Source organism: Zophobas morio, unplaced genomic scaffold, assembly GCF_036711695.1.
Source record: "Zophobas morio isolate AGI-343-1 ecotype UQ-CSIRO unplaced genomic scaffold, CSIRO_AGI_Zmor_V1 ptg000024l, whole genome shotgun sequence".
NCBI classification, from domain to species: Eukaryota; Metazoa; Arthropoda; class Insecta; order Coleoptera; family Tenebrionidae; genus Zophobas; species Zophobas morio.
In genome coordinates, this window is record NW_026972129.1 from 7,356,614 (window position 1) to 7,383,396 (window position 26,783).

The 26,783-nt window shown below is 32.2% G+C and overlaps 1 protein-coding gene across 1 annotated transcript in view; it reads left to right on the forward strand.

Annotated features, from left to right (window-relative positions):
- The window catches only part of LOC135134824 (cysteine-rich motor neuron 1 protein-like), a 218,954-nt gene extending 193,464 nt beyond the window's left edge, over positions 1-25,490 (forward strand). Inside the window, exons 2-3 of the mRNA XM_064063661.1 lie at positions 14,008-15,102; positions 24,110-25,490. Of these exons, the coding sequence (XP_063919731.1) occupies positions 14,008-15,102; positions 24,110-24,354 (1,340 nt within the window). The 3' untranslated portion in view covers positions 24,355-25,490. The remainder of the gene's footprint in view (positions 1-14,007; positions 15,103-24,109) is intronic.
- The last annotated feature ends 1,293 nt before the right edge of the window (positions 25,491-26,783 follow it).

The window sequence follows — 26,783 nt, forward strand, 5'->3', positions numbered from 1 at the left end:
TGGTAGCACGGGGTTTCAATCAAACTTATCCAGCTGATTATACAGAGACTTTTGCACCAGTCGCAAGGATTTCCACTTTCAGGCTACTGTTAGCAATTGCCAATCAGTTTAATTTGTTAGTCCATCACATGGACGTAAAAACGGCTTTCTTAAACGGAACATTAAATGAAGAAATTTATATGCAAGTTCCGGACGGTGTTAAAACTGCAAATAATCAGGTGTGCAAATTAAATAAAGCGTTATATGGTCTAAAACAGGCGTCAAGACGGTGGTTTGAACATTTTGATTCCATAATTAAAGCAAAAGGTTTTCAAAATTCAGCAGTCGATCATTGTCTTTACTACTTAAATAAAGGACACGTTAGTAAAAATATTTATATTGTATTATATGTGGATGATTTAATAATTGCCACACAGGATAAACACACAATGTTCTCCTGTAAAAAATATCTCATGACATGTTTTGAAATGAGAGATCTAAGTGAGGTTCGATTCTTTTTAGGAATTGAAATTAAAAGGGAAAACACTAGAATTTCTTTAAACCAAAAGTCCTACTTGAACAGTGTATTACAAAAATTTAATATGAGTGACTGCAAGTCTACTAAAATGCCCTTGCCGGAAAAAATCGATTATGTAGGCTTAAATTCAGAAGAAGGTTATAACGCACCTTGTAAAAATCTGATTGGATGTTTAATGTACGCAATGGTTTGCACACGTCCTGATTTGTCATATGTAGTAAACATCTTAAGTCGATATCAAACAAAAAATAATCAAACTTTATGGCAATATTTAAAGAGGGTATTACGATATGTCAAAGGAACTCTTGATTTAGAATTAATATATACAAAAGGTGACGTTAATAACATTTTAATTGGCTATGTGGATTCAGATTGGGGAAGCAATGACATTGACCGGAAAAGTACAAGCGGCTATCTTTACAAATTATTCACTACTTGTACTATAACCTGGAATACTAGAAAACAACAAACAGTTGCAGTTTCAACAACTGAAGCTGAATACATAGCATTATTTGAAAGTGTAAAAGAAGCTATGTGGCTTAAATCTTTGTTAACTAGTATCGGTGTAAGGGTTCTAAATCCAGTTGTCATTTTTGAAGACAACACCGGGTGCATAAACATTGCAAATAACCCCACAAATCACAAAAGGTCAAAACATATAGATATTAAATATCATTTTACGAGAGAGCAACTTGAAAAAGGCAACATTACCATTAAATATGTCTCCACAGGTGAACAACAAGCTGACATCTTCACCAAAGCGGTACCTGTTGCAAAATTTGAAGCAATGAGAAATAACATTGGCTTACAAGAGGGACGCTTTTGTAGTTAAGAATAATTATCTTAAGCTATATACCTGGTAACCAAATCAAGATACCTGTATTTACTTCGTCGTTTCAATTTTTGAGTGGGAGTGTTGTAATTCAATATATTAATTAAGGCAAAAATTATTACGACCATCTCCCATACATTCTCTGTTTAGCTTACTGTTAAGTACTTGTTTATAAAGGGCGATAAATGTAAGGCGCCCGAGAAACGCTGAGTACTTCAGTTTATATTTTATATATGCGTATTTGTGATCTTAAAAGTTAGTTCGTAATAAGCTTTTAAAACGAACGGATCGCATTTTTAATACACGCACTTTAAGGACAATTGTGTTTTAATTAACCCATTTCCTAGAGAGTTTCCATCTGCCACCCCATACAGCATTACCATGTCGGCACGCTCTGAATTTGTAAAATTCACCATTGTCAAACACAACCGAACGCAACTGTCCTTATCGTCTTTTTGCACTAGTTTTTTGGTTCTTAAACTTCGTCGCTGTGTGCCATTCATTGTAGTAATGATGTAGGTCAAGAAACACTACCAGCGGCGTGTGTGACAATTTATATGTAATTTCAAATAATTTTTTCTCAACACTGCTACCACTTAGGACCGTGAATTTTATACAGTGACATACTCGTATCGTGAGCTATTCCCCATTTTTTTTTTGCACATATTTCGCAGTCAGGCTGTATAAAAGCAGTCAATCGCCCGATGGACTCGATTACAGTACTCCCTTAGCTTACACTCAAGAAGTAAAAACACATCAGTCAGTCATGGCAGCCAACAAATGTAAAAAAACTAATGACCTATTAACGTATAAAAAAGTCGTAAATATAACATCCGTATGATGATTCGATTACAAATTATGTTTTTCACCCAATATTATACCACCACTAGTTGTCACCACTCTAGAAGTACAACTCGTAACACCACAATTCATCTTCTAAGTAAATCAAAAAGGTTTCTCTGGAGACAGAAAGCTATTTTATTTTTGACAACCGGTGTAACGTTAAATTAACCGAAATCTTTTTTTACGTCAGGTTCAGAAGGCCCCATATTTAAAAGCGTGGCAAATAAAATTATGATGTATTAACCACATTAGGAATAATTTCCCAAAGAAAAATGAATGCAGATGAAAAAGTGGTCTCCTTGCTTAAAAAAATCTTATTCACCATGATTCGTGTAATTTGTACATCCGGGATAATAAATCTTAATACTATTAAACATGTAAAGTAACACCACATGTAGCAAAAAAGACTTAATTAAGTATGTATTCAACAACACATGTTAACGTGTGGAAGCGCTTAAACTCAAGTGGAAATTCATCTTATATGTATATGACATTGCAATCTTATATTAACAAAAATTAAATTCGAGCTTTTACTTTTGGGATCCAAAATTTTTTGTTTTATAACATTTTATTGATAATACCAACAAGTAACAACAACGTTAAGAAATTTGGTCTGGCTTTGTATTGTTATTTTCTTCCAAGTGATAACAATTTAAAAGTGTAAATATTTCTTGTAACTGCCACAACTTGTAGTTGCAATCTTTGAAAAATTTTTGAAACTATTTCAAGTCTCCGCCGCTGTTGCTTCTGATGAAAGCAAAAAAGTTATGGACAACTAATTTTTGTTAAGAAAAATCTGTCAAATATAAATCAGTCAGTCTACATATGTAATTGTGCATTTATTGACTACAATAACAGTTACACCCAGTCCTGAACTAAATAAAAAAAAAAAATGCTTGAATGACAAATTGTTTTCTTGCGTAACAGTGCGCTTCTCTATTTTAAATTATGTACTTGCACATATTTACCTCGGCCGTGTAAAATATGCGGTGGTTTAAAATGTTAATGATCCTGTTTATCAGAATTGCATCAATGATGACATGCATTAACATGAAACATGTTGTGTAAATTAAACAGTGCACATTAATATGCTCCTGTGTGCTGTTTTAAAGTTTTCTGATCTTACACTTCATCAAAGTTTAAACCAATTACATATATGTGCTTTCTATTAAAGTCTATTGGTTTTACAAATGTTTTATATTTGCAAAAATTACCTTGAACGCGTATTATTTTAAATGAATATACTATTGTAAGGTCTAATAGGTTCATCGCACTCTGTGGGCGTTGTGCATTTTATCAATTAACGTTCCATTGTACGAATACACATAAAATTTCGTCTTTAACATAATAAAAAATATACGTAACCATGCGATACCTTAAAAGTTTTGTGTAAAATCGAAGGCGTAAAGTTATTATGCTATTATAAGGCAAAGCAGACGAGGCGTATATGCGGCACAAATATCTCCTACAGAGGTCCAAAATGTATAATATTTCCTTCTTATTGCTTTTAAATTGTATGTAAACACGGTGGAGTGCCCATTTTAGAGCATGGTAATCTGGTAACGAATACGATGACGAAATCCACAAAAAGGGATGCTGTGAACATGCCGCTGCGAAATTCGTGCATATTTCATCAGCCTTCAACCCACTCCCCATTTTTTAGCTACATTTATATTTTTTTACCTCTTTTCAAAAATTGCTATTACCGTGCAGCTGCGACACGTGTGTTGTAATGTAATTATATTTCTTAAAAAGAGTTATCATTACTTTTATGACACGACAAGAAAAATGTTTTCATTTAAAAGTGTCAACATAAGAATACAAATAACAGCAACAGTATAAACGTGAAGTTAAGTATATTTCGTCTCAAATTGAATTATGTATAAAAAAGGTCACTTGACTCATATTTTAGAATTCACCGATTACTTGACATCCTTTTTTAATTATTGCACGCTATTTCTTTGGTAGAATTTAATAGAACTTACTACAAAATTTTGAATAATATTATAACCTTAATCTTTATCACATAAAAAGGTCGATACCGCTGAAACGCAAGATTACGCTTGTTTTTAGAGTAAGTACTACGGCGATAGTATTTGATGCCATAAGTTGTGTTTATTACGTGAACGTAAAAATTAAAATTCTCATGGCGTTATTGATAAGATCTTCGTGTATCGTTGAAAAGTAGCCTTATCTTTTTAAAAATTGATTTTACTTTGGAGCTGACCTGAGCTAGCTAGACTAGTAAATGTGAAAACTAGTTTGTTCAGAATTGCTTCTTCTAAGTTAAATCCATAACGAATCGATTCTCGTAAAATAGTGATGTGCTTGTCTCAGCTTTCAGATACGGATAAAATGCAAACCAAAGAAATCCCGGGTAACATTGAGGATGCTACTAAGAAACAAACTCATCTATCGGTAAGAATAACCGATGAGAGGGTAGCGAGTGTTCCTTAAGTCGAACGAAGTCACTAATCTTTTGTAAGGATGTATTCTACTACTATTGAACAGTTAACTCCACCTTCGCAGGTTATAGTTGTTACCAGCAGTTTATTATAATTTCAATTTACCAAATTCTCTAACCAGCGAAATAATAGCTCTAGGGATAAATCAGTGTTCTGCTGACTTAAGTAGCATAAATGACGAATTCAGCCCTGGTTAACGGGATATGTCATAGTACTGAGGACAGTGACTTCAAAGAGAAGTATATACAGAACAAAATTGACAATTAGTAAAAATAGACCAAAAAGTTTCACAGTTTTTACTTTTTCAGATAAGGTTGTTCATATAACAAATAATTTTGGCTTAATATGAATTTTTGGCGTACATAAAGTTTCTATACATTTCTATACATACAACACAAATTGTTTGTTGTTTTATTTCCCAAGCGTAAGCAAGGGAAACATTGTAACACAGCAAACTGAAAAGCTGATAGTCATCACAAAATCTTATTAAGAAAATGTCACTTGAAACATACGGCATGCCTTCTTACTTGTAATTCAGTAATCCACCCCTATGTTTATTTTACGTGTAGGCGTTATCGTAAAAAATAAAATTGGCATAAAATCAATGTATATTTAAGAAACTAAACTTACTTGATATACTTCAGCGGCGAGGATATTAGTCTGTTTATTAAAAAGTGTTAAACAGTGGTTTTTATACTTTCCGTAAAGGAAGGTTTTGTAATAGGATATTTTCAGGAATGTGCAACATTATATTTGCTTCCCATTTCACAGGTCATGGAATATTATAATTTATAATTCATGTTTTCCATTTCCGTTTGTCTGTCTGTTGTTTGTTGAACAGATAATCTTAGCGACTATAGATTTTTTTTAATTCATCGCAATGATAGCCCCATCTAAAAAATTGATATTGTATAAGCAGGTGTCATTTTAAATTTACAGTATAAGATGCTTTTTTACGTATAGCCTTATCAGTCAATGATTGTTATTGGCTGTCTACCCAGGAGGGTGATTGATTTACTGAAGAATAAGTGAAAGAGTGAATGAGGTAATACAAATGTATGCATTTTCCTTACAGGAGTTATTAATATTGACAGTTAATAAATGAGGTCATGCGGTTTAATATGTATCTTGATTATATTTGAGGTAATATTTTTAAGAGATTAAATTTTACTTTACTGGAGATTAAATTTTATCGATTATGGGATGTACGTAAGTAGCGACGAATTACAATCCGCACAGTTGGTTACAGCTAAGATGTCGGCGCTGGGGAGGTATTGATTATACAGAAGGTTTTTCTTATTATTTTGTTCCAATCTTGTATCTGTAAATGTAGATTGATTCCTCTTAATTTTAAAGTCTTACGGCACAATTAGTGATCAACTAAAGTTAATTAACAGATTGTACAACGGTAATGAATCTCGTAACGAAATTTAAATTTCTAATTGTCTCCTGAATATATTGTACAATATTATTTAAGGATTAGCTTAGTTGTGTCAGCGTTTATAGCTACTTTAATTCACACAGTGAAGTGTCGTCAACACGGTTGTAACACATTTAGATTTAGTGTAACAGCGTGCGAATTTAATCAGTATCACGAAAGGTTGAATTGCTTGACCGAAGATTACAGCACGCAACCTCTAATTTATACATTGGTGAGGTAAAGATAAAGCGCTTTACATTTGTCTTTAACCGAACAAGCTAAGGACTCAACCACATTGTGAGCATCAGACAAAGAAAAAGGTGAAGGGAATGAACATCGCAATAAACTACCCCTGATCAGTGCTACAAGTACGGGGGAGGCAATTCTCCAGGCTACCTCTTTCAGTAATAATTCATTCGTGAAGCAGAAATGGGAAAAAGATTAGATTACGTCGTGTTCTTATTGTCGCACTACTTACCTTGACTTCTCAGCGTCTGACGTAAATGAGAATTACAGTCGTCCCCAGAAATTTTCAAATTAAAATTTTTAAAGAGATTATGTGGATAGGTCTGGAAAATTCATGTAAATTGTAATCAGCTGTTTTACTGATTGCCATATTAAGTAGTCATTAAGTGTACAGCATTAATTCTCAAGATGAAGGAAACTTTTTTCAAGAAAGGAATTGGCCCCACAAATTGAAAAGCACTAAAGGAGAAGGCTAACACAGTACTTACTTAATACTCTGCCTTAATTTACTTACAAATCTGTCACATCGTAAAACCCATATAAGGGAGGACCTGAATAAAAAACAGTTTCTGCCTACACGAGTCTTCGCTGGAAAATCTCTCGTGTGTGAGTGAGAGTCTGTTAACAATACTACGATATCTTAAACACTTCTCCAATTAACTATCTTTCAAATAAAGGCTACTTAGAAAATATAAAAATATACTCCTGTTACATTGTATTGTATTTCAGTGTTACGGAGATGTTCTAAATTACATTATAAGACTTTCATTTCGAATAAAATATCTTAAACCTTACGACAGTGAAATAAGACATTTATGTTTCAGGATTTCAAAATGTTAGAAATAAGTCTGAACACAATTCACTGGGCAGACAGTATCCAGGGACATGTAAATATTAAATTAAGGGAACTAAGAAGTTAGAAGCCACAGCAACACGTTCCATAACCACGAATGCGACAATGGCCGGCTGAAAGGGATATTATGCTTTTCTAGTTTCCGGCATTAATTAGTCGCGTTCTGTTATGTTGGTTTTCATTCAGTTCTCATTCGTATATGTAGAATAGTGGGCAAAAATTAACCATATTTTTAGTGAATTATGTAAACTAAACTTATGGTATGGTAAATTTTTAAATATTGCGGTATGTGATTCAAGTATGAAAATTCTCATTTCAAAGAATTAGGTCTTGAATTTTTTATTGATATTTTTATGATGTCTTGAAATAATTTGCTTTATTCGCCAAAGTTTGCTTTTATAGCAAAGATTTAAAATTGTATTATTATAAAAAAACAAATACGTTAAGTTTTATGAGTAAAATTCGACGGATGATAAAGAAGGAAGATAACATTTTAAGGTAAATATTATTATAAATTCATTACCGATGAAGTACGATAGAAAACCAAAACTTACACAATTGTGTATGCACATTTCTGCTCCGGTCCGTATTCAGTAAAAACATAAAATTTGCATGAGAGACAGACACTGTACTCTCAATATAAACATATCTCCAATTTTCTCAAATATATAATTGACGCCAGAGTGCCAATTGAAAAGCGTACAATAAACATAGTAGATGTTAATGTATTATATCATACGTTTGCCTTTGTTATTCATTATAAATGCGGATAATTAGTATTAATAAAAATTTGTATTACTTTTATTAGAAGTTGATTCAGTTAATGTACCGGTTTTAAAGAGGAAAAAGATTTATAGAATGTCGTGGAATGAACAAGAGGCTGTAGAACTTTGGAATATGTAAGTCTACGAAACTGAAATATAATCACGTATCGGATTTACTTGTCAAATAACATGTGCGTAAAATTAGTACTTATTTATTCGTAGGTTTTTACTGCGTTATTTAGAATCATCAGATTTTGAGAAATTGGAGGTTCGAAACAATTAGAGAATTTCATCTTTAGATTCCGTTGTCAGTTGTGTGGCAACAGATCATTTGTTTAAATATATCTTTTTTTTATTTACAAATCCTAAGTGACCTCGTGACAATAATATTACATGTTAACTTTCATTGTGTTAATAAAAGTAGGTGCAGTGTCAACTATTAGAGACCTTAAATTCTACGCTAAGTTACCTAAACATATTTGTTAAAATTTACAGTTACCATGAGTTCCTCAATGAGCTTTTTTGTCAGTTAGTTTCCCAGTTTTTTATTGGTGCTGAAGTAAGTTAATCATCGATTTTACACAGCGTAATTATAAAAGATCGTGCCTACACCAAGTTGTTTTCGGAAAATCTGTTACTGCGTTTTTAATAACACTTTTCCGTTTCCATATTTCACCGAACAATTTATTACAATCTAAAAATAATATCATTAAGAATATGTTATGAGGTTATGACTATCACATGTTTTAGTTGTATTCAATTAGACATTTCTACAAGGAATTTTCAAAGATGTTCCCATTTTGCTGCAAGCACGTTCTCACAATTCAGAAACTTAGTTTATGATAAACTTTTGTTGCAAGCGACCATCATGACAACAAGGCAAGTCCCCAAAATTTCAAAACCAACTTATCTTTTATAGTCACCTCGTATAAACCAGAAAGTGTTTCTTAGGTAGGTGTCTCAACTTTGAAAACGTATAAAACATTTTGATAACAAATATTTTTCCTTCTTCAGAAAAATCAGCTGTAAGGAAAATGTCTTGCTGACTTGATTGATCTTACAATAACGTTTCTGATTGAAGCCACTCAACCCGTATTTCCCCAACTTTACTTAATGAGGCAGTAATAAGTTATCAATCTTTCAAAACTGGATTACAAGAAAAGAACATGGAAAATAATAAACAGCGACATTTAAAAGTTTTTTAAAAATGTAATGAATTATGAAAATGTAATTTTTGCATTTTACAAATGATATTTACTTAACAAATATTAAGATGAGGTAATCAGGTTAAATTTTTAGAAACCTAAATATTAAATCTAACAATTACGCTTTTGCGCAAATTTTGGAAATATGGTACGTTGCTTCTGGAGTCCCCATTTTACCCTTCCAAAGATCCCTGTAGTAACTTCCTTAAAATAGCAATAATAATGTCGATTACCTTTTTAAAAAGTTACAAGGTATTGCGTATAGATCAACAAGATTTTTGAGATAATACATAATAACGCTGAATGCATCTGATGCATGAAAACTTTTTATTTTTTAAGACCGTAAGAACGTTTATATCTTTTAATTGTATTAGGTAAAGCTTGTTGCCAAATGGAATTTTATTTTATTATTTTTTTATATATAAAAATAAGACGGTCATGACTTTGCACTGTGTCTGTTACAAGGGAAATAGTAATTACCATCTGGAACAGAACTACGAACTAAACGTTTCATCATTAGACACTGTGATAATATTTAATTGAAAGCGTTATTACAAACACCCAAAAAAAAAACAACTTGAACAACCGATATCTGCGCCAAAATCCTAGAAGACATTTTTTAATCATTTCATCATACTTAACAACATCCGCGATACTTAAGGGCGTTCGCGACATTCTAGGCATCCTGTTTTTTAGGTAAATTATTCATTGTTTTGAGATCATGATGCGAATTACCTATTTATTTACGAACTTTGTTTACTTACGTTGGATGACGAACTGATTATTTCCTAAGGGCTTTTTTTATACATTGAAAAATATTTTTTATCGCACGAACAGCATGATTTGTAATAGTCATCGTTGGAAAGAATTTAACACGTCATGATTAAACCACACTCATAAAGTGATAAATGTTAAAAACTGACCAATGTAAAAGCAGAGATGAGGAACCCGTTTTAATCAGATTTTTAGTAAAATAAGTGTGCAATTACAAGGAAAATCGGTAGAAAAGTTTTTTTTTTTAATAAATAATGTTAAATTATAATAAATGCTGAAAATGTTGCATATTTTGCTATAAACATAAATGAGCTCTGCGGTTAGCTCCATTGTCATGTCGTTAGTTTCTTCTGTTATTCTCAACCTTATTAATTCATCCACGTTGTTGACAGGTGTTCGATAAATAATTCTTTGGACAGGGCCACAAAAAAGTTTGCAACCCATTTTTTTAAGTATGTAAGGGTATATCAATCTTACATTTTGAGAATTCATGTAAGCACTCAAATGAAACCAGCCTTCGTCTGTAAAAAAAGGTTTTTTCTTTGACAATAGCTAATCTTAGCTGGAAAATCCGGCTTACTTTAATTCTTGCACACATATGTATTAGCCGACAACGATAATCTTTTCGCAATATTACTCGGCAAGTTTCATACGATAATTCAATTTGCTGCGCTAAATGTCGTCTGGATGTTGTAGTGGTGTGCTCCATTACATATCATTTCCAATATTTTCTGGAGTTATCTTATCTTTCGACTTGCCACTTCCCTCCTTTTTTGCAAAGACAAGGTTTCTCGTAGCTTTGTGACACTTCGTTATGATGAGTTGCAAAAATGGGCGTACTCGACGATGTTTTTGAGAAACTTTTCCTAGATTTTATCCCAAGCCGCTTGAATCGAGTACTGACACACACCGTTTACCTTCTGCCCATTTCGAAAATAAGACTGAACCGTAAACGCTTACTACTCCAATGGAAATGATATTTTTGAGTGAATACGCAAATTAGTTTCTAAAAAGAACTGTTTGTAATCTAAAATTTATGTTTGCAAGAAACAACAACAAACAAGAAAAAAACAAGAAAAGTAAGCTTAGAAGGAACGTTTCATGTGACCGTTAAAAACTAGTTTGTTAGGGTTGTAGTTTTTGTCTTTTTATGTATCTATTTCAAATGTTAGGTTTATAAAATTATAGGAAATTAAAATTAATTTTGTTCAAAAATTGTCTATGACGCAATTACAACTTATATTGCTCGCCCAGTCTTTTTAGTTGATTCTATCTGAATTGTGAAAAATACAATTTTACAATTTATCGTAGAAACTACTAAAGAATTTCCATAAACTTTGGCACGCGCTTTGAAGTTAACATTGGCCTAATAGATCGCTAATCAAAATTAAAATCTATTTATATGTGAAGTACATGGTCACGTTTCTGGGACGAGGGAAGTACCGTCTACACTACACATTTTAGGTCAATTTTTAATAATAAATTAAGCTATAACCCTGATGTTGATCCAGTCTGTACGGTACGCTACTCATCAATATTCAATCTTATAGTGATTGGAAGGACGAGACTATGTTAGATGTGTATAGCTAAGTGAGTCAAGTCTTACGGATAAAATCAAAACAGAATTTGGCTATATGGACCAAACAAAGACAGTTTTATTTTATCTGAACGCTTTTTAAACTGTTGGTGTCTTTTTTGGGTCGGTCTTACGTCTCCATCAGCGTGAACAAAACAGCAAAATAGATTGACACTCTGAATTGGAATCACAACGGTCCGTTTCAGATCAGTTTAAAACTCCATTGTACTTTATTCTAAAGCAAGTAAAAATACTTGCCAACTTTAAACAAAATGATGTTTATTTCTTAATAAAAATACTATCCAACACTAAAAAATCACCGTTCGTATTTCGAATAACGATTTATGTTATGTCGGGTTGATACATTCTACAAATTAACAATTATTGCTTTAATATTGGTATCATATAACATGACATGATAGCATAACTATTATTTTATGGAAAAACTAAAAACTGTGCGATTGTTATAATACACAATACTTGTCAGTTTTTTAGTGTGAACCAAAAGCTTCATATTGTCGCGTATTTGTGCTAATTTAGTGGATTTAGTTGTTAGATTAAATGTTTGGGAATTAACACTTGAATTAGAGAAAATTCATGTTTTTTTTTTTAAAGTTTGGTGTTTATTTTATAACTTTGAAATTACAAATTAAGTTAAAGTCTGGGTCCCAGACGTATGTAAAATGCAACATGAATCGCTTTTATCCAGGTAACGAAAAAGTTTTTAACCAACTAACTTTGCCAAGAAAATAAAAAAATTCTTAGCATCGTATCACAAAATGGAATATAATATGCCATTGAAAATGCATTTATTACATTCTCACTAAGTTTTTTCTAGAAGACAAGGCACTGTACGTAGTAAGCATAATGGGAAACATTTCTATCAACATATTGCAACGACTGAAAAACATTTGTTGATCTCTTTCAAGCTATATTTCTAAATTGCGTTGCAATGGAGAAGCCAGTCGTTTGAAATAAAGACAATTTTCAATAAAAATTGACGTTTAAATTCTATGTGACCCAGATATTTTACTTACTTTTCGTGACAGCATCCATGGTAAAGAATAAAGAGGCAAAGGAGCGTACTGTACTGTTTGAATACAGTTTGCTGTTAACTTCATCATACGTCAGTTAGAGTGAACAAATTACCTCACTTTCGTTGCACACATTGTAACAGTTGTAACAACAATTAGAAAAATATAAAGCCATTATTAGGCCACAAATGAGAAAGCATATCAGCTAAATTTCCAGCGAGATTTACTTCACAACATTGATGATAATGGGATGTACAAATTAATTCTGATTAGCCATTCAACTGTTTCAATAATCTTAAAGCGTGTACAAACCGCCAGAGTATAGTTTTTCAGTTACATTGTAAAATTTTGTTATATAATTTTTATTCTGTTTTCCAAAAATCTACATGTATGAGGCCTTGATAAATCACAGGGCACAAGTATATTACTTTCAACTTTTTAAACAGAGTTTACTTAGTAAAATTTTGATATGGCTTTATCAAATTTTTAGTGAGTATGATGAGACAAATTTCCCCTAGTAGCAATAGAAGATGTACCTTTAACTCAAAACTTAGAAAAGCTTTGCTTTATTGTATAAACCTGCAGCAGAGAATCCACTTATCAGTGATAAAATGACAAGCTAAAATACCAACCCATATCGATATTCGTAAAAAAAAATCCCTACGTTAGATGTAGTCCGGGAATGAGAGTTCCCAACTGCTAGAGAAACTCGGAACACCACTGTTTCTGGCCGGAGGCACAATAAAAATATTAGATCTCGTTACAGAGACCTTTTTTTGATTCTAAAAAAAAATTGTTGTCAAAAAAAGAATTTTCTTTTGGGATTTAAAATGTGATCAACTTCGTTCGCTTGATTATTTTTAAAAGTCTTTTAAGAAAATTGAACCAGCTGGTTATTAATAGTATAGCTAAAATTAAACTTCTATTTTGGGTTTGCTGCGGATATTTAAAGGTAATTTCATTCATTAAATTTTAAGCACTGTTGTGTAAAATTTGTAATATACGTTAGTTAGATTAATGTTCACTGGGCCAAGCCAACCGTAGGAGTAAGCAAACCTGTGTTCATCAATGTTCAAATACCAAACCACATCTAAACTGTTAAGAAATACATAAGTATTTTGTTGGCACAATGGACTCATCAGATGATAGAAGCATTTTTACCTACCTTTTTCTCCTAAAAATACATCTATTTTAAGTGCTATTAGTTATTACCACCGACTTTATTTGTTATTAGGAATGCATAAAATGCAAACACTGTTTTTTCTTAACAACTTGTAACATTTTTCGGACAACTTGCGATCTACGTACAAATTTAAACTAATTTTATAAATGAGTTTTTGAAATATAGTATGTTTAACTATGGGCTGTAAATTTAAGAGTAGGGCTATATTTCATTGGAAACATCTGTGTATAAAATACAATTTTTATTAATATTTTTGAAGATGCTCATCTCTTACCCAATTCTTATTTTCTTGCAGATGTACACGGTGCTCCACCTATCGAATCGTGCCCACACGACAGCATCCAAATAGAAGACACCTGTAAATGCGACCCGACCTTTTGTAAGAAACCAATATGTCAATATGAACTGAACATTGCCATAAACGGCTCCGACACTCCCGGAAGCTGCTGCACGATCTACAGTTGCGACGGGTGCGGAAATGACACCCTTCTGCAGGACAAATGCCCTTGCGCGCCCGGCGCCATCTTCAATTCGAGGGGCGAGTGCAAATGCGTTGATCCCCACAAAAAGCTTGTGAACAACGAATGCGTCTGCGAACCGGAACTTTGCGAATTGCCGCAAATCTGCGGCGCAAATTACGTATCCGTCACGGAACACGATGAATGTTGCTCAAGAAACAAATGCATCAAGTGCCCGGAGGACAGCTTTGCAACGAACCTCAACGACGACGCTGTCGAGGACAAATGCGTCTGTTATCCTTGCAAGAACAAGGAGTGCGGAGCGAACGAGACGGTTGTGATAATGGAACACGGAAACGATTTTCCAGGGAGTTGCTGTGATATATATAAATGTGAGTCCAGTTGTGATGTCATGTTCGGGGATGGAGGCGTGTGGGAAACCCCTGACGGGCAGAAGTGTAACTGTCAAAGAGGTATTGCGTTCTGCGACAAGCAAAACGAAGACGAAAGTTTTAATTTGTGCCATAAGGAAGGTAGAGTATACAAGCACAACGAATCATGGATGTTGGACAATTGCACGAACTGCACGTGCTTTAACGGCGAAACCAAGTGCATAGCGCACATGTGTGAGGTTTTAGAAGGGCATCTAAAGAAACCGGAATGTCAGCCGTTGAACTGTAGCAAAGTTTGTCCGGATGGATATAAACTGAACAAACGAGGATGTCAAATATGCAAGTGCAATTATCCGTATAAGTACGATGATATTTTGCAAAAATATAATATTACGAAGAATCAACTGAAGGATATCGTCGACGAATATTTTATTCGCAACAAAACCGAACCGTTAACCGAAACGAATTTTATTACCACGACTATTGCTACGGATAACGTCTCTGAAGAGTATCATAATGTAACGCCACTTGATAATTCAGGTATGTACATATAAAATTATAATAAATATGAGTCAAAACAAAACAAAATTTAAAATTATATTGAACATCTATATGTTTGTATAGTTTTTTGTAGACCCTTTTTGTAATAAGTGGGAAGTACATACGTGCCTATAGTGCAAGCGCCTAGCATTACCGTACAGTAACATGGAACATACATACCTACATGTTGTAGGAGTATTGTTCATGATAATAATACATCAATATAGACATCACCGAATTACACTAGTTTACGTACTATTAAGAATTATTTATGAGAAAAACAGTAATGTCCATGAAAGAAAGATATATTACTTACGCAAGTTTGAAATCCATGACTGTTGTCGACACTATATATTTCAATCACTCACAACAACTAAAACACGGAAAGAAGAAAAAGATAATTTACTATCAAAAAAATGAGATGTTACTGACTTACGAGTATTGTCGGTACTATCTTTGATTACAGTGTGGTGAATACTAAATACAGATCACAAATTTATCGAATTCTGAGCCTTACCAAATGATAAAAGTTCTATTAACAGTATGAATCTTTAATAGTATAAAGTCACTCGTACCACCTGCATAAATGTGCAGCGTAAAATCCATGGCTCATTCTTTTTTTTGCGACTTTTTTGCTGTCAAAAATTTATTTTTATTTTTAGTTAGTACCATCATAAAATAATGATTTTGGCAGAATTTGTTCCGGGTTCTCATTTAAGTGTTCCCTATTATATGTATATTATAGAGTTAATTCATTGCTGTCATTTCAGAAACTAAGATGATTACGAAGTTAGGTAAAATAGAAAAATGTCTATTGATTACATGTTTATTAATAATAATCTGTCCGGAAAAACATTGTAAGCCTACAAGATTTCAAGCTATAAACGTCAACTTTGTTTTTTCGCATGAATAATATATTTTTCAGTACCTAAATAGACAAAATAAAATCCAAATGAGCTGTATTACTCAGTAACATTTAATTGAAACGTAATTTCGAGAAATGTTAACATCGCATGCACTTTAAATTAATAATTAATAAATTAAATATTAACGTTGAAAATGTCAAAATATTGTTTATAGTTTATAATAGATATTTATTTTATTAGGAGTTTAAGTGAAACTTTGTGTGACGAAATATAGACGATTAAGTCTATACGAGTCACATAAAGTCACTTAAAGTCCGAATAAAATGCAATATTTTATTTTCAAACGATTAATATTCCTTTGAAACGATTATTTTCTGTCTCCTTGCTTCATTAAAAAATTGCCTTACATTGACTTACCATGGTTACTATGGTTGACAATCACGATGATTTTCACATAAACGTATTCTATTTATACTCCGGTGTATAAGTAGTACTTATAATTCGCTCAAATATGCCGTCATAGAGATGAGACTTTAGGGCCGGTTTATCAATGCTCAGTTAAAAGTGTCTGTTAAGTAACTGCCAGATAAGGGTAACTAGCAGTTAACGGAGGTAAAGTGTTTATCAATGCACGATGTTTCTTCCAGTTTCGTAGCTCGAAGTTTAGCTGTTACTCTCTTAAGTTGGTAACGCTCACCCCACTGGAAATGAGTTGTGATTGGTCAGTTCAAAACTACCCCGACCTTGAAAGTTCCATCAGATTCAATCCGCATTCGGTATTCAACGATTGTATACCGCGTTTCACGTGATCAATCATGAAAAAGCAAAATTTAGCATTAGAAAAAAAGTATTGGAAATTAAAAATGAAACAAGTAGGTACACCTATAAATAAATACAGAGAGATCGAAAAAGAAATTAATCAAAGTTGGCCATGCACGAAAAGGCGTTTGTCTTAGTTTAAAATAATTTTTTATTAATCGTCACGTTGACAAAAGTAATTTGCACTGTTATCAAACGAAATTAAAGCTTTTTTGTTATTAGAATCTTCAGAAATAGGATAAATTTTAGACAAAATTGGAAAACGGTGATTTTAATTCATTCTTATGTGTTTTAAAAGTAGGCGCCATAATTCTAATTTTAAACTGTCAATTTGACATTTAATAAAAAAAAATTAAATTACCCTACCACCGTGATTACGACAAACGGCTTGTCGTGCATGGCCTACTTCAATTAATTTCTTTTTCGATCTCGCGGTATTATTAGATAGGTTTTTAATTTTTGGTACCTACATTAGACCTGGAAAATAATCAGCTAATAATAAGTGTTTTTGTCATCTTTTCTCTGTTAATTTGTTGCACAACATAAGTCCTCATCAAAATATTGTTAAATTCATAACAGATTTATTTGGATTTGTTAGGTTATGTTGCCACTAACTGGTGGATAACGTTTTAACTGACAGTTTGAACTGTCAGTTAATTTATCAGGCACTTTGACCACCAGTTTTGAGCTAGCGGGTAATGATAAACAGGTTAACTCACAGACAAGCTTTAACTGCCAGTTACTTTAACTTAACTGCGCATTGATAAACCGGCCCTTAAACCCCGGTAAAGACGTCCCATAAGTGTCAATTATATGACTTTTGAAAATAATAGTATTTTATATTATAAGTGCGAGAAATGTATGTATTATAAGCGAGTGATACTACTCTGACGAGCTTATAATGGCATTTCGCTCACGTATGATGTACGACGTTTTATCTTCGAGTAGCAGCTTTTACATAAACGTAAGAATAAGATGAATTCAAATTGACAGCTCATTTAACCCAAAGAAATCGTATTGTCTTTGAATGTATTAGTAGTATCCATAGTTACATCACTTGTTAATAATATTTTCTCCAAAAACAGTTGTATAATCTATCCCAAAACTTACTATTGTATAAGATAAAATATTTTATAAATTCTTCAAATCCAACCTTTTTTTTAAATTTCTAATAAAACTTTGAGTACTAGGTACTTCAGTGAACAATAAATTTCAAACCATGCACTTTACTTTCTGAATCAAGTAGACTGTGCAAATAGCAAATGTGAGAATTTCATCTGCATAGTTGTAGTTTAGAAAAGTGACCAAACATTAATGGATTTATAAATAGAAGTCATGCGTTATGACCACCCGGAACTTGCGAAGGGACAAGATGTGAAATTCACATACAAAGATTCGGATACTTCGAACATCCCCGAAACTCTCTGAACCGAGGATTTTAGTCTATATAATGTACAATGTTTCACAGTACCATTGTTGGAGGAAACGTCGAAGTAACCCAGCAATTAAAACGTAGGTTGCAAAGTCAGCTAAAACGATTGAGCTTGAAGATTGTTGATCACTAAGATCAAAAGTCTGTTAAGAAAAATCGAAGAAACAGGATCTTTTACTAAACTCAGTTGAAATTCCATTTACTTTTGGCCCACTACTTTTTAAGATTCTTTCTACGAAATGAAGAATAGGCTACACAAAATTTTCAATTAAAATGAAATTTTAAATTATTTTTCAACAGTGACGAAACAGTTGTTGTATGCAATAGTTCAGTATCCATTGCATACTTATTGTGACCGAAGTTCGAGTGCTATTGTAAACTAAATTTGATACAAATTTTAATCCTACTAATCGTTAAGTAATATTTGTTACTTATAGGCTCATATTCAACGGAATTACGATTAAGACAAAAATGTCTTCATATCAGTAATTGTGTCACCTGTCATCGGTCTCACACATATCGAAGCTGCATTTGTACTAAAAGTGAAAAGTTCCGCTTAAAATGTATCTATGCGTTATTGTTCGATGCGAATTTCGACGCTGTTTCACGACTATGCTCCAGTTGCTCTTATACTGGTATCAAATTTTTTTATATAATTTGAATTTGTTGTGGAAAAATTTAAATGCCTGGAATAAAAACAAACAGAAACTGAAGTCTTATAAACGTGGAAAAACATGAAACACACTTGGTGTGTAGTGTAAAAGTGGTTTATACCAAGGATAAGATTGTTGGTATAATTTTGGAATACATAATATTATTGTAGTTTAGCCGAAACAACTATTATAATTTATTGCAAATTTCCTCAAAGACCTGTTCGTATTTCGCAAAGAGAACTAGCCAATTACAGCGTGTGAGAACCAGGTAACTTAGGCAACACCCCAGGGGAACAAGTTAGTTGTTTTAGTGAATAGTAAGTGAACTATAATTAAGTTGTAAACAGAAATGATTACAATTACAAGACATTTAGCTGCTATTCACCAAGCATGATGGCTCTTGAACCATGAGTTGTTCTAATACGAACGCAAATTTCACTTAACAGGTAATATTTCTCTTAATAGGTGATATACTAGATACGATAGATGCGAAATTAAGTTGTGGAATATGTAACAGTGACATAAACATGATGTTTTACTGTGTTTGTTGTCGTATTTGTCATTTTATGTACAGTTAAGAATGCACTTATAAATTTATTCTTACTTTATAATCGTTGAAATCATATTAGTGCGATACAAAAAAATCTAAACGTTTCCATGAACTTGCTCCACACGCATAGATAACATTAAAAATAGTACAGATAAGATTACTTATAAGTCTTATTTTATAGTAAAATTGCAACAGCAAAGAATAAATTATATTTTTTGTATTTTCGCGCAGCCTGCATGGTACATATGAATAATTTAAAGAATATACTTATAAATAGTACTTTCCATGTGTTACAGAACGTAGTATTGTATTTGACGTTAAAAACTTGGAAGCTCGTATATATCCACTATTAAGCGATTGGCTTTTGGAGAACGTCCGGGGCATCCGATGATATGCTTAATAATGGTGGTATTTATAAATCATTTACGGAATAGCCTTAGGAAATAGCCCAAATCCCGTAATGGTTACCATCACATATATGGTGGAGGCGCCGGGTCCTGAAGTTTTTTAATACCACAAATGTTGATAGAGTATTCATTTTACGTCTACGTTTACTACATCTGTTATTACAAAATATAGTATGTTATTATTATAAAGGAAAGTAACAGAAGTCGTAGTTTGAAATATTTTTTTTGTACCTTCTCTGAAACTTACGAATCAAGGGACATGGCAAAACAATGTCCGTTAATTGTCATAACTGACAATGAATTTTATGTCAGTGGCGTCGTGTCATAAATTTAGCTGAAGAATGCCGATTACTTTTACGAACCAAGAATATGCCGAAATGCATTTAGTTTATGCTGAGGGGCGAGAAAAGGGTCGCGCTGCTGTGAGTTGTTATAGGAACAAAAGAATTCCACACAGAAACGTATTTGTGCAAGTACATCGAAAATTATTGTAAATTTCAGTGCAACAAAATAAATTTGATTTAGTACAAAATCCTGGTCAAAATGACGTTCAACGGGACGAACAAATCTTGATTTAATAGACAACAACCCCTATTTAAGCATTCACCAGGTCAGTCATCATGTTGTTAAAAGCTAACATAGCGTCATTAGAACGACGCTCAACTTTGTATTCAGACAAAATAGGGACCACTTTCAACATTTGTAGTACATAGTAATTCTCCTTAATAAAGATTTTATATTCGTTTTACATCCCTTTAAATAATTTGTGTACGACCGCTGGCATTTATTTATACTTAAAAAATGACAACATTTTTCTTTTGTACTAAAACTACTATGATTTGTAAATTCTGTTTCATTTCCATAAACCTTTCTTATTGGTCCTTTTATTAGAAGAACATGATAGAGGAGAAATGATTGCAAATTATTACTCGATTTGATATTTTCTATGCGGTATTAATGTATGGCCATTTACTTACATAACATACTCTATTTGGGTATATCGATGTGTTTCGAGATTTTACAAAAAACGTGATTGGTGTTTCAATAATAATAATGATAAAAAAACAACAATAAAACAACTAGGTCAATTACACAATACCTTAGAGAAGTTGGAACACGATATACCATTACATGCAACACAACACAACACTATTACAAATTAAAAACACTTTATTACAGAAACTTAGTTTATACCTATAGCAAAAGACTTAAAAGATACAAACACGTCTCAGAAAAATTCATCCCACACAATTTTTTAACAATGAAAAATTGTTCTATCGAAATTTAACTAATACAGAAAAACTCAATTAACTGGTATACTTCCAAGTTCACAGGATTTAACAACTTTCTGGTCAAAATTTTGGTCTCAAGAATTTAAATTTAATTAATCAATCCAATGGGTTCCTCAAATATTCAATAAACTATCCACAGTTACACCAATGAACGATAATTAAATAACACTTGACGAACTGATGTCTACCATCAATAGAACAGAAAACTGGAAATCACCAAAATACATCATTTTTGGGTGAAAAAATTCAATTGTGTACACACTTCTTTACTAAAACACTTAAACCAGTTCCTTCCTAACCCATCTACATTTCCAATATTTTTATGTCATGGTATAACATGTTTTGTCTAAAACCTAAAGATAATGACACAACAACTCCATCAAAATACAGACCTCGAGTTTACCTACAATTTACATGAACATTGTTTTAAATCCGAGATCAACGAAGAACTAAAAGGATGTATGTACAATCAGATCCAATAATGATCAGAAAAAAATTTTTCAAGGCGCTATGGTTCTGTTTGGCAATAAATTCTCTTTCAGACATCTTGAACAGTTCTAATTATGGTTTCAATATAAGAACTGACACCAAAATAGAAAGTAGATTAAGTCACTTACGATACAGGGTGTTCATTTTATCTGTTCACACCTGATAATTTTTGCATAGGCAACATATTATACACCCCAGGGACGACTTCATCCAATTTTTTTTTTTTTTTTTTAATAAGCAATCATAGCAGTCACAGAAAAAAACATTACAGAAATTGGAAAAAATAATACTCAATTTATTAATGGATCGGATTACAATGAAAACAAATTTATAAAAAATGTTTAAAATGCCTGCCTCCACTATCTTCACAAAGTCCTATCCTACATTCAAAATTTCCCCGAACTCTTATCTAACACGTCGGGATCTGCATCACGCTATTATCCTTTCACGTAAATGGTTTTCATTTTCGATTGGGACATTATAAACGTCATTCCCCAAAAAAAAAACATTTTGAAACCAAATTATTCTTCGTGTGTGTAGCTCTACATTTTCCAACAGTTCAGGTAAAATATTATTTAAAAAAATTTAGATGCATAGGTCCATTCAAATTTCCTTCAAAATAATGTGGACCAATGACGTGGTTACCAACAATTCCACACCAAGCATTAACTTTGAAAATTTTTGAAAGTGCTTTTCCTGATACCAATGGGGATTTTGCTGGGCATAGTAATATGAGTTGTGTCTGTTTACACACGCGTTATTGGTAAATGTAGCTTCATCCTTAAACGAAACGTTAAATAAAAAATCTTGATTGTCTCGTAATTGAGCCCTCACGAATTCGCAAACACTATCCGTCGGATAAAATCGCGTTCTGGTAAATGTTGGACAATTATTACATGGTATGGATGAAATCGGTTTGCCTTTAAGATGTTGAAAACCGAACCCGAATTAATCTCCATTTTTATTGCAATCTGTCCTTGACTCACGGAGGAATTTTCTGCTACAATTTCAATTAGAGCAGCTTCATTATCCGGCGTTGTTACAGTTCGATTTCTAACTTTTTTTTTTTTTTAATTGCCCAAATTTTCGTAAATTTTTTTCAACTTGTCTAAACGCTTGATTTGAGGGAGTTCTATTGGAATATTGCCTGCAGCATCAAAATTTTTGTGACACTTCCCCAATATTAAAAGCATGTCTGTTTTTTCAGGATTCGAAAACATTTTAAAGCAAACGAAAATTAAAAATACTTGGCTGAGATTTAGATTTAGAAATAAAGCTAAACTTTATCCAAAATTCTACACTCTATTACACTTGCATTCCATCTCCATTCTTTGAAAACACCGAATACGAGCTATATTGGAAGCGCACAATACTTACAGACAGAAACATTACAACCAACAGACCAGATATCATACTTATGAAGAAACACATCAATGAAACCATTCTCATTGACATTGCCGTTCCTAACACACACAACATAATACAAACTGCCAGACCAAAATTTCAATTCTACCTTTAGTTATCTCCAATCTAGGTGTAGTACCAAATAGATTAGTTATGAATTTGAAATATTAAATGATTCAATAGTTGTCAAAATGCAAAAAGCTGTTTTGTTAGGAACATGTCATATTGTTCATAAGTTTCTCGAACTGTCTGATCATGTCAGTCAGAATACGTTAGCACCAGTAGGTCAGAGTAGTGTAGGTCACATTTCAAGTGATGCGCAAATAAATGATCGGTAGTTACGCATGGTTCTTGGGGATGGGGTGAGATTAGAGATTAATAGGAGACGCATTTGTATGCTATAATTCTAGAATCTCAATTTTTTTTATTAATCTGATCAATGCATATCATTCCTTGGTCTTTACCCGTAATGATGAAAGTTTTGCTTGAATGCCAGTCATTTCCGGGTCAGTTTATTGCAGAACCAATAAAAAGAGTACAAAAAGTTAGAAATCAACTTATCACTGGTACTAATCAATATTCTAACTTACCACATTAAAAATAAAGTATAACTAATAATAAAATAAATAAATTGATAAAACAGCGTAACCCATATACTATCATTTTTAAAATATCAGACGTGGTTCTGTTTCAATTTCCCGAGTAAGCTGAAGAAGTACATATCCCAATAGCGTCCATTCCACGAACGGTTACTTTCATGTTTTGTCGCCGTTTCATAGCCAGTTGAATACGAAAAAATAGGTTTCCCAGTCCTGTCTGTGTGTCGTCGTCTGCCGATTTTTATTATACATCACAAGTGAACGAGTATCTTACTTTATAAAATTAAAAAAAAGTATATTATTGTAAATTTTGGAGATGACGTCATCCCATTGGTAGTGGGGATGATTAGCCAAATTTTCGTTACCATCTACATAATATTCCTAATATAAGGTTCAGAAAATTATAAGTAAGTTTTACGGTATTTAGCAGCTAACTTTGACATTCAGCTCTAATGATTTGGAATGTTTTATAATTATTGTGGTTTTTCTTTTTCAGGCGCCAGACAAACTCTATATTACGTGACCTGGGCAGTGATTGGATTTATAATAGGCCTTGCATTAACGATAATAATTACCTGTGCAATGCGATGGTGCAGCAAGAGAAAAAAAGGGAGCTACGATACAAACCCGGCAAGGTCAACGATCTACGAACGAATGAATTTAACAACGGGGGCTTTATTTAATAATAATTACATTGGTAATGATCATAAGAACGAGCACAATTTGAAAGGTACCGTCTAGAAATCGTTATTAAATTATTATTGTTTCCTTATACATTTTATTGTGATATTCTTTACAAAAATCAACAGCTTGTAGATTTAAGTGTTTTTTAATATGTTAGTCTAAAAAGTATTATAAATATATATCTTTTTTGTAAATAAATAGATGTGATCAGATAAAACAAAAAGTCGGAAGCTTTAAAACCACTCTTAAGTACGACATTTTTAAATGTAGTAACTACCGACATAAAAAGTAAAGATTTTTCTATCCCGTACTAATATTTTTTGTTGTATCAAACTTTAAATACAATATCAAGTATTGATTTCCACATTAGCTCTCTCAAAAAATTGAAGACTTGTATTAGAAATAAGTCATTACAGTAAAAATCTAATTATTACAACATTATACAAGATACTTGTAACGAAAATTTAAAAAAAAAAATTTTTTGTTACTTCTCATCAAGTCTGGTCATATCTTTACATGTGTAGTTTATAAAATCCAAATGTTGTTTAATTAGACTTACTCGTTGTTTTGTTTTGCATTTAAAATGTAATTTTCTTGTCTTACATTTAGTTACTACAGTACTTGTGTAGATCACATTAATTTATTTAAATTGAGGTCTGAGTAATCGCTAACCGAAAATCATATTTTTTTCGGCAAGTGAGTACTCGGTAACTTTATATTGTTACGAATGAAATACTGATTTTAATTATTACAAATAATACACTAATGTACGAAATTTATTTTAAAACCTTAAAAGTTATATAATAGAAAATAAATACGCGTAATTAAAGTTCCATAATGCTTGAGGTACAACAATGTTGACTTAAAGCAATGATTGATATGTGACAAATTTTTGTGTGTTAATTTCGGTAGCCAGGGTTATACTTGACCATTGACAGTGACGAGGAAGCATTAGAAAAGAACTGATTTCGGTAACTTAGCATGTAGATTTATCTTGCCGCCATCCATTGGAACGAGTGATATATTGAAGAAGTGTGGACTCACCTTCCAGTGAATGGCACTTCGTAGTTTTGTACATTTTATTGTATTAAGCCCACACTACTTTGTACCATTTATAACTTTAATATTCTACTGTTGTCTAATATTATTAAATTAGTGTTGCAAATTTAGTTCCAGTACGAGGTGTATATATTTTTAATGTATTTTTATTTTTTAAGAAAGCATCCAATTGACAGGTTGCTATTAAAGTTATAAATTTAGTGTAAATATACAAATTTATTAATAATGTTCCTATCATTTAAAATAAGATTATTTTTGTAGTTAATTTATTTTTCTTCTCTTTATTTTTAAACTTTAGCGAAATTTATTTTTCAGTATTTCAAAAGTATTTTTATAATAAAGTATTTTGATTTATACTTTTTTATCTATTTTTAACATTTCAATGTTACTATGTATATAGTTATTAGCAAGCAAAGTGATATAGGGCATCATTCGAGGTTGAAAAGTAAGTATGTTCAGGAGACGTTAAATCTTTTAGTCAACCTTGATTGTAGTTCCTGCGTTATTATTGAATTATTTCAAACGATGTATATAGTGTAGATTAATGGTCATTCAGTGTGTGCTCCTATCTTTAAATTACAGCGAATATATAATGGATAACAAAAGTTTCATTAGCAGTCTCAATAGATTGTTAATTTGTTATTTTATGATTATTTAATGTTTTCAAATTTAGCATATAAGGAAACGATCATTTATGCTTTCATTATATATTATGTAAATTATTACTACGTTAAAATTTAAATTAAATGCTACTTTTTTGTTAATCTCATTTTTTATGCGTACCTACCCTAAACGCAAGTGTGGATTTTAATATACGTGTAAGGTTTATTCACCACGAGAAGTTCTTGAATTGACTCTGTAGAGTCCCTATCTAAAAGTAAATTTAGGCCCAGAAGAAAAAACTGCGAGAACGTATTTAAAAAGATACGTGTAGGCAACCAGTCATGCTTACATAGGTTCTACATACAATAGTAGCGATTCTTCACCCCATCTGTGAACAAAGGGATCTGTACTTTATCGAACAAAAAAGACAGGAGGGGAGGGTATGTTATCGAAGACACATTTACTGGTAACGTTGCATTTTGTTTTGAAGATTTTGCCAAAGAACAAATCTGTACTAAATTAAAATGGGCACCATCGTTATCCATCCACACGTGTAGTTAGAACTTAGAGGTAATTTCACCACGAAAGGGTACAGGGGCGGGGCTTAAGTTGCGCGACTTGTAGTCGGGCTAGCAGTGACGTAACATCGATGTATTGAGAAGGGAGGCTGGGCTGCCGCTGAGTTATATTTCTTTCAAAAACAATTAAAAATAGAGCAATTTCTACAAAAGAATACAGACAACCATTTAATAAAAATAAATTTATTTGTTTGGTAATAAATAGGCTTACGTAACAATAAATTATTATAACGTATCACAAAAAAT